At 24.1% G+C, this 16,311-nt stretch overlaps 2 protein-coding genes across 2 annotated transcripts; both read left to right on the top strand.

Moving 5' to 3' along the window:
* The first annotated feature begins 2,461 nt into the window (after window positions 1-2,461).
* LOC145838285 (protein UXT-like) lies at window positions 2,462-2,930 on the top strand. The gene is made up of 2 exons (XM_082945857.1): window positions 2,462-2,855; window positions 2,911-2,930. Exons 1-2 carry the CDS (start codon window positions 2,462-2,464, stop codon window positions 2,928-2,930), a joined length of 414 nt encoding a protein of 137 aa, XP_082801983.1.
* A 1,044-nt stretch (window positions 2,931-3,974) lies between these two features.
* LOC145833795 (uncharacterized) lies at window positions 3,975-14,836 on the top strand. The gene is made up of 10 exons (XM_082940987.1): window positions 3,975-4,863; window positions 5,225-5,406; window positions 5,561-5,613; window positions 6,317-6,503; window positions 11,230-11,297; window positions 12,366-12,526; window positions 12,791-12,908; window positions 13,012-13,071; window positions 13,412-13,553; window positions 14,488-14,836. Exons 1-10 carry the CDS (start codon window positions 4,243-4,245, stop codon window positions 14,660-14,662), a joined length of 1,767 nt encoding a protein of 588 aa, XP_082797113.1. The 5' UTR covers window positions 3,975-4,242; the 3' UTR covers window positions 14,663-14,836.
* The last annotated feature ends 1,475 nt before the right edge of the window (window positions 14,837-16,311 follow it).

Here is a 16,311-nt window from a genome sequence, read left to right as displayed (position 1 = left end):
TTTCAAGTTTTTAAATTTACTATTAACAACCAAGAATCACAGAAAAATCCAACTATGTGATCACTTCCACCAGAGCTGTTGTCAAAGCACACTAAATTATTACTATAATAAACACATTAACTTTTAAAAACTATTTTAAATTCTTGATAAAGATCGTTACACAACTATTTTAGTGTAATAACATTAGTAAAAGTTAAAAAGTTTTTTAACAAATTAAACTTTTAAATCTTTTATAGTCAATTTAAAATATAATTTAAACAAGTAAGAAAAAAAACTTAATTTCTGCAAAAAAAATATAGAAAACAGTAAACATCACATGGTTGACACATGTACAAAAAAAATTTAATCATAAATTTTTGATAAAAATTTTTGCCTAAACTACATTAGATAAATACAAGTTTGTTTTCTTAGTTAAGTCGTTTTTCTATAATTTAGAGAACTTTGTGGTTTTAAAATTTATTGTTTTTTACACAAAGTTTAGTAAAACTTTTTTTGAATAATACATTTATATCTCTCTGAAACTTCTACCAAGTTTTTTCATTGAAAAAAACCCAACTCGATTACAAATAGCAGAATTATATTTACAACTACACTACACAGGATTTCTATGAACAATTTCAACTTTATAGAAAAAACTGGATTAATTTTATTTATTGTTTTTTAGTTTAAAAGGTACATCATCATTGTATACTCTTCTATCTTCAATAACAAAGTGTATGCAAAACTTAAGCAAGAAGGTTTCATCACGTATAATTTCACTTCACTTTTTTAGTGGTTAACATTTAATTAATAAAAAATAAATAAAGAGAAAATTTTACAACTTTTAATGATAAAAACCTTTTGGCTTACCATTTGGCAAACACATACATGTTCAAATCTCAACATTAAAAACCACATTTCTCTGAGTTTTACTTTTTTTGAATACAAAGTATTGAGTCTGATCGGTTATTATTCAAGCTAGAGACTTTAAATTTTGGATTAATATGTATTTTAGATATTTTTAAATCAAAAAAAAAAGAAGCAATCAACAAGGTTTGAATGTCTAAGGCTAAATCAGTTTTTTCTAATGTTTGCAAAATGTCAGTTCAAATAAATGAATTTTTTTTTAATGTTCAAAGAAATTTGAAAATCAATTTATCAAGTAGGTTATTTAATTTGTGATCTCTTTATCAATAAATAAACAATTGAGTAGCTTTATTTTTACTAAAGTTAGGGCAATATTAATAAAATATCAGAATTTGTCAGCACAAATAATATTTGTTTTTTGAAAAATATATAAAGTATTTTAATTTAAGCTCAGTATCTTAATTTTACTGTTAACTAATGTGTAAAATTTTCTGAAATGGAAATTAAGTTTGAGAATTAGTTTGTTTTATGTTGAATAGGTTATTAAACTGGGATTTCTTTCCAAATAAGTATTTAGTTTTAGTAGTTTTGCACTCTCTGATCTAGCACTCTGAAAGTAGAGTGTTACAAAGGTAAATGTCTGTAAAGGTCGCATGACAGTTTAAATTCAGAAAACTCAAATTGGTATGATATTTTAAATAAAAAATATACAGGGTTCGTGTGCAGTTTTGTAAATAAGCAAAATTTACTTTTTTAGTTCCGATTTAGATAACATAAATGCAAAATAAAACTGGCCAGTAACTTAAAGATTTCCTCTTTTTCTATTTTTTTTTTGTATTACCCACTAAGATTTTAAAATTGTTCAAAAGGGGCAATATTGCTGACATTAGGAAACTCTGCTGTAGATGAACTTTTAAATATTTTAAATTTATAGAAAATATGAAAATATAGAAGTTGCATTCCATTTACTTTTGAAAATAGTATCATTGTCTTTACATTCGTTACTGGGTGCAGTATTTTTCTGAAATATATAGATTAACTTACTAGGTTTTTAATTTTAATAGTTAAAGTTAAGGGCATGGGGGGATGTTTTTTTTTGTTTTAAATTATTGTTTTTTTGTTATAAATTTTTTAATTTTTAATTTTTTCAAATTCTGTTTTCACAGAACTTTTTAATTATTGGAAGGAACATTTCCTGAAACTTTAAGATAGTTATCTCAAAAAACATAGGAGATAGAATTTTAGTGATATCTAGTTATTTGCCATTTTAGTTTGCACCTCCCATAAGGATCCTATTGTTGCCTCTGACTTTGACTGGCTATATCTCAAAAATTATTTTGATTTTTTTTAATTTGTAAAAAGCATCTTGTAGCTTAGTAAAAACTATATAAGATAAGATCAAAAACCAAAGAAGAGTGTTTCTAGTTAGTAAATAACAATAGTTTTCAATTTTTAATAATTTAAAGAAAAATTATAAGAAAAACATAACTATAATAATGTTTTTTCATTCAACTCATAAATTTAGGTTTTAAATCAGTATAAATTTTTAGATAGCTTAATAAAGTACTAACAAAAAACTATCTTTTTTATATTTCAGATAAGTGTAAAATCCAAAATGGCATTGAACATAAACGAAAAAGCAAAACAGTTTGAAGCTTTTATTAATGAGAAGATGAAACCAGATTTGAAATTTCTACTGCAAAATAGAGAAAGGATTTATGAGGAAATATCTGAGTATGAGAAGCTTAAACAGACAATATGCCAGCTGGATGCTAGTAATCAGGACATTATTAAAACAAAAGTAGATTTGGGTTGTGGATTTTACGTTCAAGCAAATGTACCAGAAACAAAGACAATATGCATGCTGATAGGTCTGGGTTATTATGTAGACTACACTTACCCTGAAGCTTTAAAGTACATAGATCAAAAATTGGAGTATTTAAAAAAAAACGAAAAAATATTTACTGAAAAGATTGTTGGGAAAAAAGCTGAGATTGATGTTGCTTGTGGTTTTTTGAAAGAAAACTATTTCATTAACAATATTTAAACAATTTTTATAATTAGGAAATCTTGGTAGGTATTAAAATTTATGTAAATAAATAAATACATATTCATCTTCTCTTAAATTTTCTTTTTAAAGCTTTACTTTAATTTCTAGTTTATAAATATGAATTAAAGTTAAAAGTGTGACAGTAAAAAAATACTTCTTACTTTGCTTTCATTTGATTAATAGCTGAAAGGCATAACATTTATAGGTAAAAAATAGTTAAATATGTTTACTAAAGTTTTGTATTTTTAGGTAATATCTTTTAAAGTATTACAAAGAAATGTTTAACGATAAACATTAATTATTGTGAAATTTTAATATATTAATAAAGCTATTTTATAGATCTACTTTGTTTAGTTAATATTTTCTCACAAAATAGTGAAAATTAATAATTACTTTAGTATCTTTTTTTCTTTATTACTATTAGTTAAAGTTTTTCAATTATAGTATTAAAATCTTTGCTGAAAGTTATTTAAAGTACAACTAAACTAAGTTTCATAGTATTTATATAAATGAAAAAAAAACTGTTAAGGTATAATATTTTTTTTATTAATTGGGTATTAGATAATTTCATAGTAAGTATTTTTTATAATAAAATCATAAAGTAAGTACATCCTCATCAAAGTGTCCACTACAATCAAATGTTTTAATTTTTTAAAAGAACTTTTTAAAATAACAAAATAGTCTACACATATGAAAATTAGTAAGTACACTAACAATTATTTTAAAAGTATACATAAATTTAAATATTTTATATTAACTAATATCATTCGAAAGAAAACAGTTTTTTAAATATTTTAATTGTTTACTTTTGCCAACAAATTATTTAAAGTTAGGTTACAAATTTTTATCATTATAGAATACAATTTTAATGTGTATAGTATTATTTATTTAAATTTCATTTGATTGCTATCTGGGATAGTGAGAACCAAAATGATGAGTATGTGATGTATTAGGATTAACTTGTTTATTGCAGTATTTAATGTTTTCAAGTTTTTCAAAGTAAGAAAAAAAATTCAATGTAGCATATTCTAGTATAAGTATATCTAATTTTTATTATGTTTGTTTTCAGAATGTATTTTTAGTTTTTGTTCTAATATGGAAAATTACATTAGTCCAGAACTTCATTTACAAAAAGTTATCCAAGGAGAATTAGAGTCTGTCAAGCCAAATCGTGCTGTTTATGTCCAACAACCAGGAAGTAGTATTTGTTTTCTTTCAAGTAAGGAGGCAGCACTAACTGACTGCAAACTAAAGCAAAAAAGTATTTTGTTAATTGCAAATAAAAAACTCTCACAAAATAAATAACTCTAATTCAATCAATCACCTGCTCAAAGTTTTTTTAAAACATGAATAATATTGTTTTCAGAAAACGAATTAGGAACATGCACTTAGGTTATTTTAGTATGCTAGGTAACAGTAAAAAAATTTCAAAAGAAGTTTTAAAACTTCCAAATGTGTTGTTGTTATCACATAACCAAAAAGAACCTGCTATTAAGCTTGCTGAAGCCCGTTTGCTAGATTCTTTATCGCCTAACGCATACGATCTGAAAATAATAGATAGTTTAGACGAGTTTATCAACTCTCCTTGGCAAGACTCTGTCAAAGCTGTGATACTGTGGTGTAAAAACTTAAACTGTGAAACTTCTTCAAAAGTGAGAGAAGCTTTTTCATTGATAAGCTCTTATTTGCAGAAAGGTGGTAAAGTGCTTGTCTTTGACAACAACAAGCTGACACTTGCATTCTTCCAGCCAATTTTAAATGATGGATATGCTTTCAATTCTAATGGGTGTCGTGTACACACAGCTGAAGACAATTGTTTTGACATAAAATCTGAAAAAATAGTTTATATGAAAACTTTTATGGACCACAAAGGGGCTTTCTTTAACTTTGTTCAAGGAGAAAATTCTTTCTATTTAGCTTCAAAAATGACTCTTGAACATTCAAATGGATGTATTTCTGCAAGCTTGGTAGTTGTTTAATATGTGTTGTTTACGTTAAATTTTATGATAAATAAGTTATTAAATTTATTGAAATACAAAAGTACACTGATCGATAAGATTTTTTAATCACATTAATGTCATGGTCTTTAAGTATAAAGTGTGCTTTTGTATTTGACTCAAGCTAAGTTGAAAAAAAAAATAAGTGCATTATAATTAAAAAATCAAAGTTGTTTTTATAAATAAATATAATTTAATTTTTACATATCAGTTTTACAAAATTGATTAAAAAATTTCTCAAAAGCGTAATCCTTTTGGGTAAAAAATATAAATAAGCTTTAATTTTTTTAAATTTATAGTTAATGATGCTAAATTATATTTGACATTAAAGCTTCCATTACTTGAAGCTGATGGTACTTTTAACAATGATTACAACTACGCCTTGAAAATATTGTTGAGAAGCATAGGACTGGAATGTAATGAAAAAAATTATGCACAAAAAAATCAAGACTTTTTTAACAAAGGGATAGTTAATTCTACCTCTAACCATTTACTAGAAGTGTTTAAAACAAGGTTAGTAAAGTATATTCACATTAGTTATTGCAAAATATTGTTAAACAAAGTCAACATACTGCTTTGTGTATTCAATTTAAATAACTACATTGTGTATTTAAATTACGTTCATAGTTATAAGTTAAACTTTTTAAAGTAATATACTACTTTTCAGTATAAAAAAGAAGGGAAAAAGAGAAATAATTTTCAGTCCGAGTGAAATCAACAGTATGTTACACCTTATATGCCTACTGAAAATTGTTTGATATATATATTTTTAATTATTTATTAAAAAGTTACAAAACGTATGTTTACTAAGGTAGTGAACTTTTTATATCTGTTGTCACTGGAATATTTTTTTTACTGCATTGCTAAGAAGTTGTGTTTTTATTTTATATTACTTAAATTGAACTTGATTAGGTATTTTCATTTAAGTGTAGTACAAAAGTAAAAGTTGGACTAATTTTCATTATAAATATAATCTCTTATAATTTTAAAAAATTGAAAAAAACATTTTAAAGTATATTTCATTGTTTTAAAACATAGTAATATTTGTTATCTAAAAAAGTGATATATAGTATTTACAATTTTATAATTAATATCACTCATAGATAAATTAGTAGAGCTTTTTCAAAGACATAATTTATGCTATATATAAGTTTAAATAATTATCTGTTCAGCACAAACTTTCATTTTATATTTTAAGTTTGATTTTTTTAGTACCCTCTTTGAACTGTTTTATGAATCATATATTATTTATTTAACTATGTGATTCTAAAATTTGTGTCTTTTTTGTACCAAAAAATGATAGAGCTTACTTAAAGTTTAAATTCCTTTAAAAAATTTATTAATATTAGAAACAAAAAAAGAATTGCTTCATACAATTAAGTTCTATTTTAGTATTTTTTTCAAACTTGAAGTTTTTTAATAGGTTCATGTCAACAAAATATACATGAAAATAAGACGAATAATTTCACCCATCTTGAAGTATATGATCCTAAGCTGAAATATCCTTTTTTCAACTGGAATACTTTTAATACTAATTTATCGACTAGGAATTATGGACAGTTTGCTGTTCACTTTGGTGTTGTTGAATCAACTATGACTGTATTTGATAAGTTAGTTTTTTTTGTTGATTTACTGAAAAAATAGTACAACCATTCAGTGGCGTAGCGTGGTATTTTGGTCAGGGGGTGCGCAAATTTTTTTCTCAAAAAATCCCTTAAATTAAAACTTTTGGGCCGCAATTTTTTCGGGGTCAATTTTCTCGGAAATTTAAGAAATTACTAAAAATCTATCTCCTTCATTTTTCAAGCAATCTTCTTCAAATTTTAGAAAATGTTCCTTACATTAAAAGAAAAAAATGTACTTATTAATTTAGATAATTAAAATAAATAAAAATTTTATATAAAAAATTTAAAAATACAGTCGTTTTTTTTCAAAAATCAAAAAATTACTACAAATTTTTAAATTCACAAGTAATGTTTTTTTGTTATTGTATAAAGATTAAACTGTTAAAGTTTGAAGAAGATTGCTTGAAAAAAGTATTAGTAGATAGATTTTAAACAAACTAGCCTTTTTTCGCTGTTTTAGTTTTTCCTTCCAATAGGTAACTTATTATGCAGCCCGACTTTGACTGGTCATATCTCAAAAAATAATTCGAATTTTTTAAAACAATAAAAAGCATCTTAAAGCTTAAAAAAATATTTCAAATAAGATCAACTACTAAAAAACATGGCTTACCCCCCCTATGGCCTTAAACTACAAATAAATAGTCAACTAAGTACAACAATTAATACATCAAAACATTTTTCTCTGTGCAATTTCTAAATAATGTTTAATATCTATTTTATATCAGCAAAAAAGAATTGTATTAAACTTAAAATAACTCATACTTTTAGTTTGTTGCAGCTTTCAATATACTATCTCTATCTTTTATATAAAAATGTTAAAATTTCAGTATTAAAATTAAAAGTTTTGAATCTAAAGAGCTAGTTTTTTTTTTGTTTTAACTTCTACATTTTTGGCTATATTACAATATAAAACTGTAAAAATATATCTTAACAAATGAAGAAGATCTGAAACATAAACAAAAATTAAAATTTTATACCACTTGAACTGCAGTCTTGAGTAATAGCAATATCTGGTGTTGGTCTGCTATTTTTCAATTCAAGTTTTTGAGCTTCAGATAATTTTCCTATCTGACATATTTTTAGACTTGCAACATTCCATACAATACTACTTTGCATATTTTTTTTAATTAATAATCTAAAAATTAATGAAAACAGATTTTTACTTTTTATTTAGTTTTATAAAACAAATTTTCAAAAAACAACCAACTTTGAAGCTATCAGGATTGCCTTGCCACTCTTTGAGTCAAAATAACTATCCTGAGTTAGTTTAAAAATATCATGTGTCATCATAGGCATTTTAAATTATTTTAAAGATATTTTTTGTTGTTTTTAAACTAATAGAAACTAGGCTGTTAAAAAAAGCTTTTAAAACCACTTAATCTACCCTGAGTTAACAAAAAAAACAAATATATCCTTAGTCAGCCTGAGCTTAAAAATACTTAATTTTATAAAAAATTAAAAAAGTTATCCTGGTTTTAACTGAGTCATACTAAAGTTTTCCAAAACTTCATAGAATCTTGAGTTATCCTGAGTGTGTGGAAAGATTTTACTAAATGTTTCTGATACAAAACAAAAAGTTTAAAAAATAAATTTTTGAAGGTCAACCTTTTCAATGCTTTGAAAAATTCACAAGAAATATAGCTTTTCATTTATCTTGAGATCAGTTTTTCTATGATCTTTAGGAAATAGCATTTTTTAAATACTACAAACAGTGGGTAGAAAGATTTTTTTTTAAAATACCATTTAAACTTGATTTAAAATTAAATAAATTTAAAATTAATCAAATAAGTCTTTAAGACTACATATTGATTGTAAAAAATCTGTTTTACAAGTTACTATAATATTATTCATGATGTGACTGAATAAATTTTAAAATAACTTGCTACAAAAATTGATTAATTTTCTAACTTTATGGCTGATAGAATAGCAAAGTTTGATTTGTTTGTTATCTTAATAAAAAAAGAAACTACTTTTAATAAAAACTTTAAGTTTAGGGTAATTTAAAGAATAATTTTTGTACAGTGAGATTAAAACTGCATTCACAGTATGAACTGTTTATTTATTATTTGTTTTATTTTATTTTTTTTGTTATTTATCTTTTAAATTATGTTGTTAATATTTTTTGTTCTTATTATCAATTTATTTTTATTTTATTAGCAGTTATTAATTGCTATTTTTGCTACTATTTGTTTATTCTTGAATTATTATCACTATAAAACAGGTTTAGCTTTATGGTTTGCTAACAAAATGTTAGCATTTGTCCTTGTAGAAAATTCTCTCATAAGGTTATACTACTGCGGTGCACTAACTGGTTGCGTACTGTTTGAGTGTAAATTCTTATGAAGTTAATGAAGTTATAAAATTTTTCCTTATGGAGTTTTGCATCAACATTGGTGCACATTTGAAATCACCCACCGAATCAGTATACTGGGTAATTTCCCTAACTTGTCACTAATTAGTATTGAAATTTCGTTTTACTTTTCAAATACTAGAAAAAGTTAGTTGAAAAACGGCAAATAAATCAGAAAAAATAAAGAATAAAGATATTATATTTTTTTTACTTCTTTTTTTTTTTTGGGTGGCACGCATGCGCCAGCGTCCCTCCCCACGCTACGCCCCTGCAACCATTTAATTTATTTATAAGTATACTTACATAAGTCTGTTATTAAACTTCTCTTGTTTACCATACTGTAAATAATTATGCAGGATAGTAAGAAAGTGTTTTATTTTATTCAATCTAGTCAATTAGCAGAATTAGAACACAAATAACCACTTAACACTTAAGTTAAAGTGCCGTAGTTAATATCTTTTACAGATTTATAATTTTTTTTCTTTACTTAACTACTTTTAGTTGGGTCATATATTTTACTTGTTGTTATATTTTATTTAACTGATTTAAACCAAGACTAAAGGTTTTTCTTTACACCATGTATATTGACTAAACTTATTTTGAGCTTTTTTTCATATTTTTATTATGTTAAGCTTTTATTTTGTATTCAATAGAACAATATATATAAAATTAAACAAAAGTTGTTGTTACCCTCAGATAAAACTGTCTATTTAATAGGAACGGTCAAATATGCACGAAGGGTCATTTTCGCTTAAGGTTTAAAAAAAATAAACAGTAAATAAAAAAAATTGAAAAAAACGAGACAAATTAATATTTTTAAAAAAGTTACCGACCGAGGGTAAGGGTTAGGGCTAACAGTGATAGTAAAAGAAAAAATTAAAAGCTAGCTAATAATATTAGTCAGAAAAAATCATAATAAAATGAAAAAGAAAAAAGTTATCGATCAAGGGTTAAGGGCAACAGTGATAGTAAAAATAAAATAAACAAAATATTGAAATTAATAAAAAAAATAAATTGTTAAAATAAAAAGTTTCAATCCGTGCAAAAGTGACCCCTCGTGCATAGTTAAAGCCGTGCAAAAATGTCCCTTCGTGCATATTTGACACCTACCCCTATTTAGTACACTGAAGAGTAGCAGCTCTTACAAAAGTCATAGTCTTCTGTAATAAATGATATTTGTTAAATTAGTTTTTAAACTGTATCACTTGTTTCTTGATTTAAAAATTGTAATCAATATATATGACAATTTTAACTCCTACATTCCAAATTTTAGATATTGAGCGTTATAGTTAATTATCTCTTTTAATAGTTTTATTATTACCATCATTGTCTTATTAATTAGACCTTCTGGAAAATTTTTATTTTTTAACTTAAACTATTTTTGTTATATGACTAAACAATTTTTTTAACTTACTGAGTTATAGATTTTTTTAGTAGTTATAAACTTTATATGATTTTATTTACCATCATAATCGCATTAATTATACCTTCGAATATTTTTTTTAATTTCAATTATTCTTTTGAAATCTGCCTATTCAAACAATATTCTTATAAGAATTTGAACTGCCAGAATTTTAATTATCATGTAACCATATTTATTTTTATTATTGTTAATGTCGAATTATGATATTAAGTCAGTTAGCTCAGTATTTTAGAAAAAAAACTGAGTTTTTTTCCTTCAAAAAACATAACCAAACTAAAATTTTAATGAAGTATTAAAACTACAAATGTTATATCAGTATTTTGGCTTTTAGACAGTCATATGACAAGGACTTTGAAGAGTTGATTGAAAAAAATTAAAAAAGTTGCATTTGTAAGACAAGAACATTTAAAATTTGGACACGGTGTTTTTTCAGTAGTTTTAAACTGTTGAAAGCACCTTTTTTTATAAATAATTTTTTTTCTAAGGAAGAACAGGAAAACTTTACTTAGAAATGTGGAAGAAATCAGAAAATCTTGATAAAATTTTCATAAAATCATTGGCTGCCATGTTTCTATAGCAATATTAAAATAGTCATTAAAATTAGCCAACTTTAGTAAAACCATAGTTTTAATGGTATACCTTTTTTGTTGAGTTCTATGACGTTCTAGGTTTATCCTAATTTTTCTTTTCTTGTTTAAAACTAAATTATGTTTGTTTAATTTTTCAATGAAATTAACACGCTTTATCATTTTACTAGCCTACACAGTTAAGTTAATTTTCCATTGTATGGAATGGTCCATTTAATTGTATATACTCTTACTAAAATAGCTTCTTCTTTTTTAATAAGGGCATATCATTTTATATAAAAGATGTGTAACTTATTTTTTTTAGTTTTATTATTTATTAATAAAAAATTAGCGTTTAATATTTTTTTTCAGTGTAGACTTTTGGTTTCCAGAAACGTTTACCGCTGTTGTAATTGCTAATCAACAAAATAAAGGAAAAGGTTTAACTAAGTTTTAATTTATTTCTCTTTTTTAGTTATCAAATATGTATTTTTTTTTAAACTGTATATTTTTAGAAAATATTGAATCCATGTTTTTATTTTATCAGTTTTGCACTTTCATACTTTGGCACTTTTGTTTTAACTATTGAGTTTAAAACAAATTAATACGATCAAGAAAACAGTATTAGAAATACAATTTTTTATAACACTTTTTGTTTTAACCTATACTTTTTAGTTCATATTAACACTGTATCTTACATAAGAAGTAAAGAATTATTAGTTGTAAGATATAAGTTTTCAAAACACTAATACTAAACAGTAAATTATTATTCTTCGTATTTATATTCAATAAACCAAAAATGGTTTTTAAACTCCTAGATATGCCTTAAATCTAAATGTAATTGTATTATTTTTAAAAATAATATAATGTTAAGATAAAAAAAGTTAAACACAAAAGATTTATTGTTTTATAAAGTTAAAATAAGTCATTCTAAAATATTTAGTGCTTAAATAAATAATTTATTTTATTATTTTTATATATTGAGTGAATACATTAAATCTAGGTTTATTTTTTATCTTAATTTTTTTTAGAATTCACAGGCAATAGAATAATTGAACAAACTTCAAATTACTGCGATCCTTAAATATTCTTAAGCTTTTTTTATTTTTTTAAGTACCATTTAGTTTTATTCATAATAAATTTATTAAAAATAGTTACTTTTGTAGTTTGAAAATAAATGAAGTCTGTTTTTTTAATTCTTTTTATTATGTTTTATTTAAAATCTAGTTATTAAAACTGTTTTAATTTCAGTTGTATGGTTTTCCGATCATCATAATTTGTTTAAATTAATTTTATGTCCTAGGTCCTAAATGTAAAAAAAACAGTCTAATTTGTAATTTATTTTAACTTACTTTGATCTTTAGATACATAACTGTATAAAAAATTTAGCGAGAATGGAGTTAATTTTTAATTTTTTTTGTTATTTATATATTTTTTATTTTATTTGTCACTATTAGAATAAATTAACAGAAAACTTAATGCTTAATCTGATTTATAATGTTCACCAGGCAGAGGTGGAAACAAGTGGTTGAGTCCGGTAGGATGCGCCATGTTCACACTCACAATGAAGATGCCACTTCAATCTGAACTCGGCGGCAAGCCTTCACTTGTGCAACACATCATGTCTGTTGCAGTTGTGCATGCCATCCGGACCATTGATGGCTTGAAGGTGGTATTCAGTTTTTAGTTCCATGATAATTGATTTACAATAAAAATTTATACTTGTTTTTTATGACTACTAAAAAAAAGTTAGATGCTAAAAAATATTAGTTTAATTTTTTCAAATACAATTGATTAATATTGCTTTGAAAAAACAGCCAAATTTTCATATAAACTTATTAGAATAAAGAGTTGTAAAATGTTTTTCTCTTTTTAAGTCATAATATGAGACTTAAAAGTTTGTATTCTTTTAAATTTTTCTCATATTTTATAGGATGTTAACATTCGTTTAAAATGGCCAAATGATATTTACTTTGGTGAAGAACTAATTAAGTTGGGCGGAATACTTGTGCAATCATCTTTTGCTCGAAATTGCTTTACCTTCAAGATCGGTTTGTTTAGTTTTTTTTTATTCTTTAATCTGTTTTTTAAAAACAAAAAAAGGATATATTTTGAATTAAGTTTTTTTATGTATTTAATTAGTTTTTTTTTCAGGTTGTGGTATAAATGTAAGCAATGACGAGCCTTTAGTTTCAATCAACACAATTTTAAGAAGTATGTTTCAATTTTTTATTCAACCTAGTTTTGAAACAATATGGTTTGTTCCCGTAGAGTTTTTAGTCTTCTGCTACCTAATTTTTCTGTTTTGTATTTTTACAATGCACTAAAAGTTTTTAAGTTCTAATTATGGTGTTTTAAAAGGCAGACATATGTTTTTTTTTCTAAAAGTATTGTAGTTATTAGTAAGTTTGCGAAAGGATGTGTTTTAATTAATATAATTATTGTTTGTTTAATAAATTTACAAAGCTATATGAGATAAAAAAAATTCAAGCTACCTGAATTTAGTTAACTAGTCGAAGTTAATATTCTTAACTGAAATAAAACCTTGTGACAGATAACTACTTATTAGATGTGGTTCTGTCCTGTGAACAGGTGATTGCTCGAATACTAACACAATTCGAACGATTAGTCACTGATTATCAAAATGGTAATTCCGAAGAGTTTTTTCATCTGTATTATAAATATTGGATTCATCAGTTAGTTTTCAAGCACTTTATTAAAAATATAAAATTTTTATATTTAATAGACAGGGTTGCCAAAAAACCTGGAATCGTGGAAGTATCTGGAATTTGATAAATTTAAAAAAAAACCTGGAATTTTGTACATAAGTCAGTAAAGAACCTGGAATTTTGTACATAAATCACTAAAGAACCTGGAATTTTAAACAAAAGTCACTAAAAAACCTGGATTTTAAGCAACTTTTAAATATTAAGTAGTAAAATTTTGATTTGACACAAAAATATATCGTATAGATACAAAAATTTTACCATCATCAATTTATTTTTTAACAAAAAGCACGATTAAAGAAACTTAAATATATATTTCCAATGTTCTTATACTATTTAACACTTTTTTTTTACCTTAAACTCAATTTTAAAGTAAAAAAGACCCTATAATGTGTAATTTTAAAAACCTGGAAGAAAATTTGCCAAAAACATTTGGCAACCCTTAATAGACCAATTTATGTGTTGTTTCATATGAGAAAAGTTGTGTGATAGTCAAAGTTTTTAACCCAGTAAAAGAAAATATATATGTATAAAAATAGTCCCATGTTTTTTAAATAAGTAGATCTACTTGTGTTAATTAAAAGTCACTTATTTATAACGTGTTTAGTCTGTTTAATTGTTTAAGCGTGATTAAAATTTAGTTAATTTTTTTGTTAATAACTTTTAAGGTTTAATTACGTTTTTTTAACTATATTCATCAACTAATCTAGAAAGTTTTTGGATATCAGAGATTAAATTTAAATTTTTTTAAGTAAACTTATTTTCGCTTTTAAATAAAAAAATTCGCTTGAATATTTAAAGAAGAATATTATATCAAAAAATATTTTTTTTATATTTATATTATATTAATAAATTTTTATTTAATTTACTCCTTACTACAAAAGTTATAGTTTCAAACTAACAGAGATCGAGTCATAGAGTACAGAAGACATAAAGATGACAGTAAAATGACTGGTAAGATCATAGGTATTGATGAAAGTGGATTTTTGCAAGTTAAAACTGAATGTGACGTCATAAGTCTCCATCCTGATGGTAATTCGTTTGATATTCTGAAGGGCTTGATACATCCAAAACAATAATTTTCATAATATACTTTTTTAGGAAATATGTTTATCATCTATTTCGAAATATTTTTTGTATGTATTGTATAATTAGTTAATAAATGTTTAGTTTCTTCAAAATAGAACATGAAGCTTTGAAACATTATTTTTTAATTTTTAAGAAAGTATTTTGTTCATTACATAATAAGTTGTGACAGTAACCTAGTTTGAAACTTTTGATACTCTGATTTAAAAAATTGAATATTTTCAATTTAAATGTAATTTTATTTAAAGTTATGTTTTATCAATAATTATAAAAGTGCATATATTGATTAAAATATTACCAAAATTGTTTCAATGGACAATTTTGACAGCTTTATAGATCTACATGTACAACTGCTGAGTTTTTTTTTATTCTGGCTAGTTTGAACAAAATAGTTAAAGCTACTAACTATTTAGTTTTTTTAGTTATGTTTCTTTTATAGGTGTTGAAATTAAAATTCATCAACTGTTATAAGCTATAGTCTATTATTTGAAAGTAAAAGTTAATTAAGATAAAGATAAACTATCAAACAAATATATATAGCAAAACACAACTTGCGACTAGATCTTTTTTTTTGGAAAAGTTACTTGGTTATATTCAAAAGGTAAACAAGCAAAAGTATATTGACATTAGAACATAATCCCAGTTTGGAAGCTTTTACAAGTAAATTTCATTGACAAACAAATCTAATAAAAGCGCTCTAAACATTAAGATTTAAGTAAGTATATAATTTGGTTTTTTGTTTATTTTGTTAGATATTATTATTAATTATAAACAGTCGTTAAGTACTTTAAATTGAATCTAAAACTTTTAGCTTTTTCAAACTACAAATTGTCTCTTACTGGTAACAAAGTTTTTAATACTTATAAGTTAACTTAAACACTTAAATTAAACTATGCAATTTAATTTTTAAATGGTTAAACAAAAAATCATTCAATAGAAATTTACGAGTATTAACAGAAAAATCTAAGAACAATAAATAGAAATTTACTAAAATTTAAAACTAATTTTAATTATACTAAGCTTCTACTAATAAACGTTACTATATTTTAAATAAAATGCGACTTTTTCATGCTTACAATCGTCATCCAAAATAGTTGTCAAAAACAAGTAAAATATTGTTTTCTATACTATTAATTTTTTTTTTTCACTTACTTGAAATGTTTTAATTTTGTTGATCTTTAAAAAATAAGTCTTCCTGTTAAGTATAATATACGTTTTATTTCAGTATAAAAATCAACTTTTTTTTGATAAGTTTTTTTATTTAAGAATTATTTGTATTATTTTTAATTTGACTGAATCACTGTTTTATTTTACTTAAATAACATGCCAGTCAACTTTTAATATGAAAAGCTTAGCTAGCGCAGTGATTTGTTGTGTTACAAAGTTCAATTGATAATGCTCATGAATGAGATTTTTTAGTTTAGTAATAAAACTGTTTCAAGCTTTTCAATATTAAATTTTGAAACGACTATAAGAGTCACATACCAAATAATGAAAAAGTGATAACTAACAAACTGACTAAGGTTTTAATTAACAAGCAGTAATTGAGCTATATTGGAAACTGAGCTTTTATATCAGGGGTCGGCAAACTGCGGCCCGCGAGCATTTTTTTTATTTAATTGGAATGCGGCCCGCGAGCATG

This window comes from Thalia democratica, chromosome 1, assembly GCF_965202585.1.
Source record: "Thalia democratica chromosome 1, ktThaDemo2.hap1.1, whole genome shotgun sequence".
Classification (NCBI taxonomy): Eukaryota; Metazoa; Chordata; class Thaliacea; order Salpida; family Salpidae; genus Thalia; species Thalia democratica.
The sequence above is the reverse complement of the archived record's forward strand: the minus strand, read 5'-3'. Positions and strand labels throughout refer to the sequence as shown.

Excerpts from the sequence above, each read along its gene's own strand:
- LOC145838285 (XM_082945857.1), top strand. The coding sequence starts at position 2,462 with ATGGCATTGAACATAAACGAAAAAGCAAAACAGTTTGAAGCTTTTATT. Across the intron at positions 2,856-2,910 it reads TGAGATTGATGTTGCTTGTG|GAAATCTTGGTAGGTATTAA; the intron begins GTTTTTTGAAAG and ends TTTTATAATTAG.
- LOC145833795 (XM_082940987.1), top strand. The coding sequence starts at position 4,243 with ATGAATAATATTGTTTTCAGAAAACGAATTAGGAACATGCACTTAGGT. Across the intron at positions 4,864-5,224 it reads GATGTATTTCTGCAAGCTTG|CTTCCATTACTTGAAGCTGA; the intron begins GTAGTTGTTTAA and ends TTGACATTAAAG. Across the intron at positions 5,407-5,560 it reads CTAGAAGTGTTTAAAACAAG|TATAAAAAAGAAGGGAAAAA; the intron begins GTTAGTAAAGTA and ends ACTACTTTTCAG.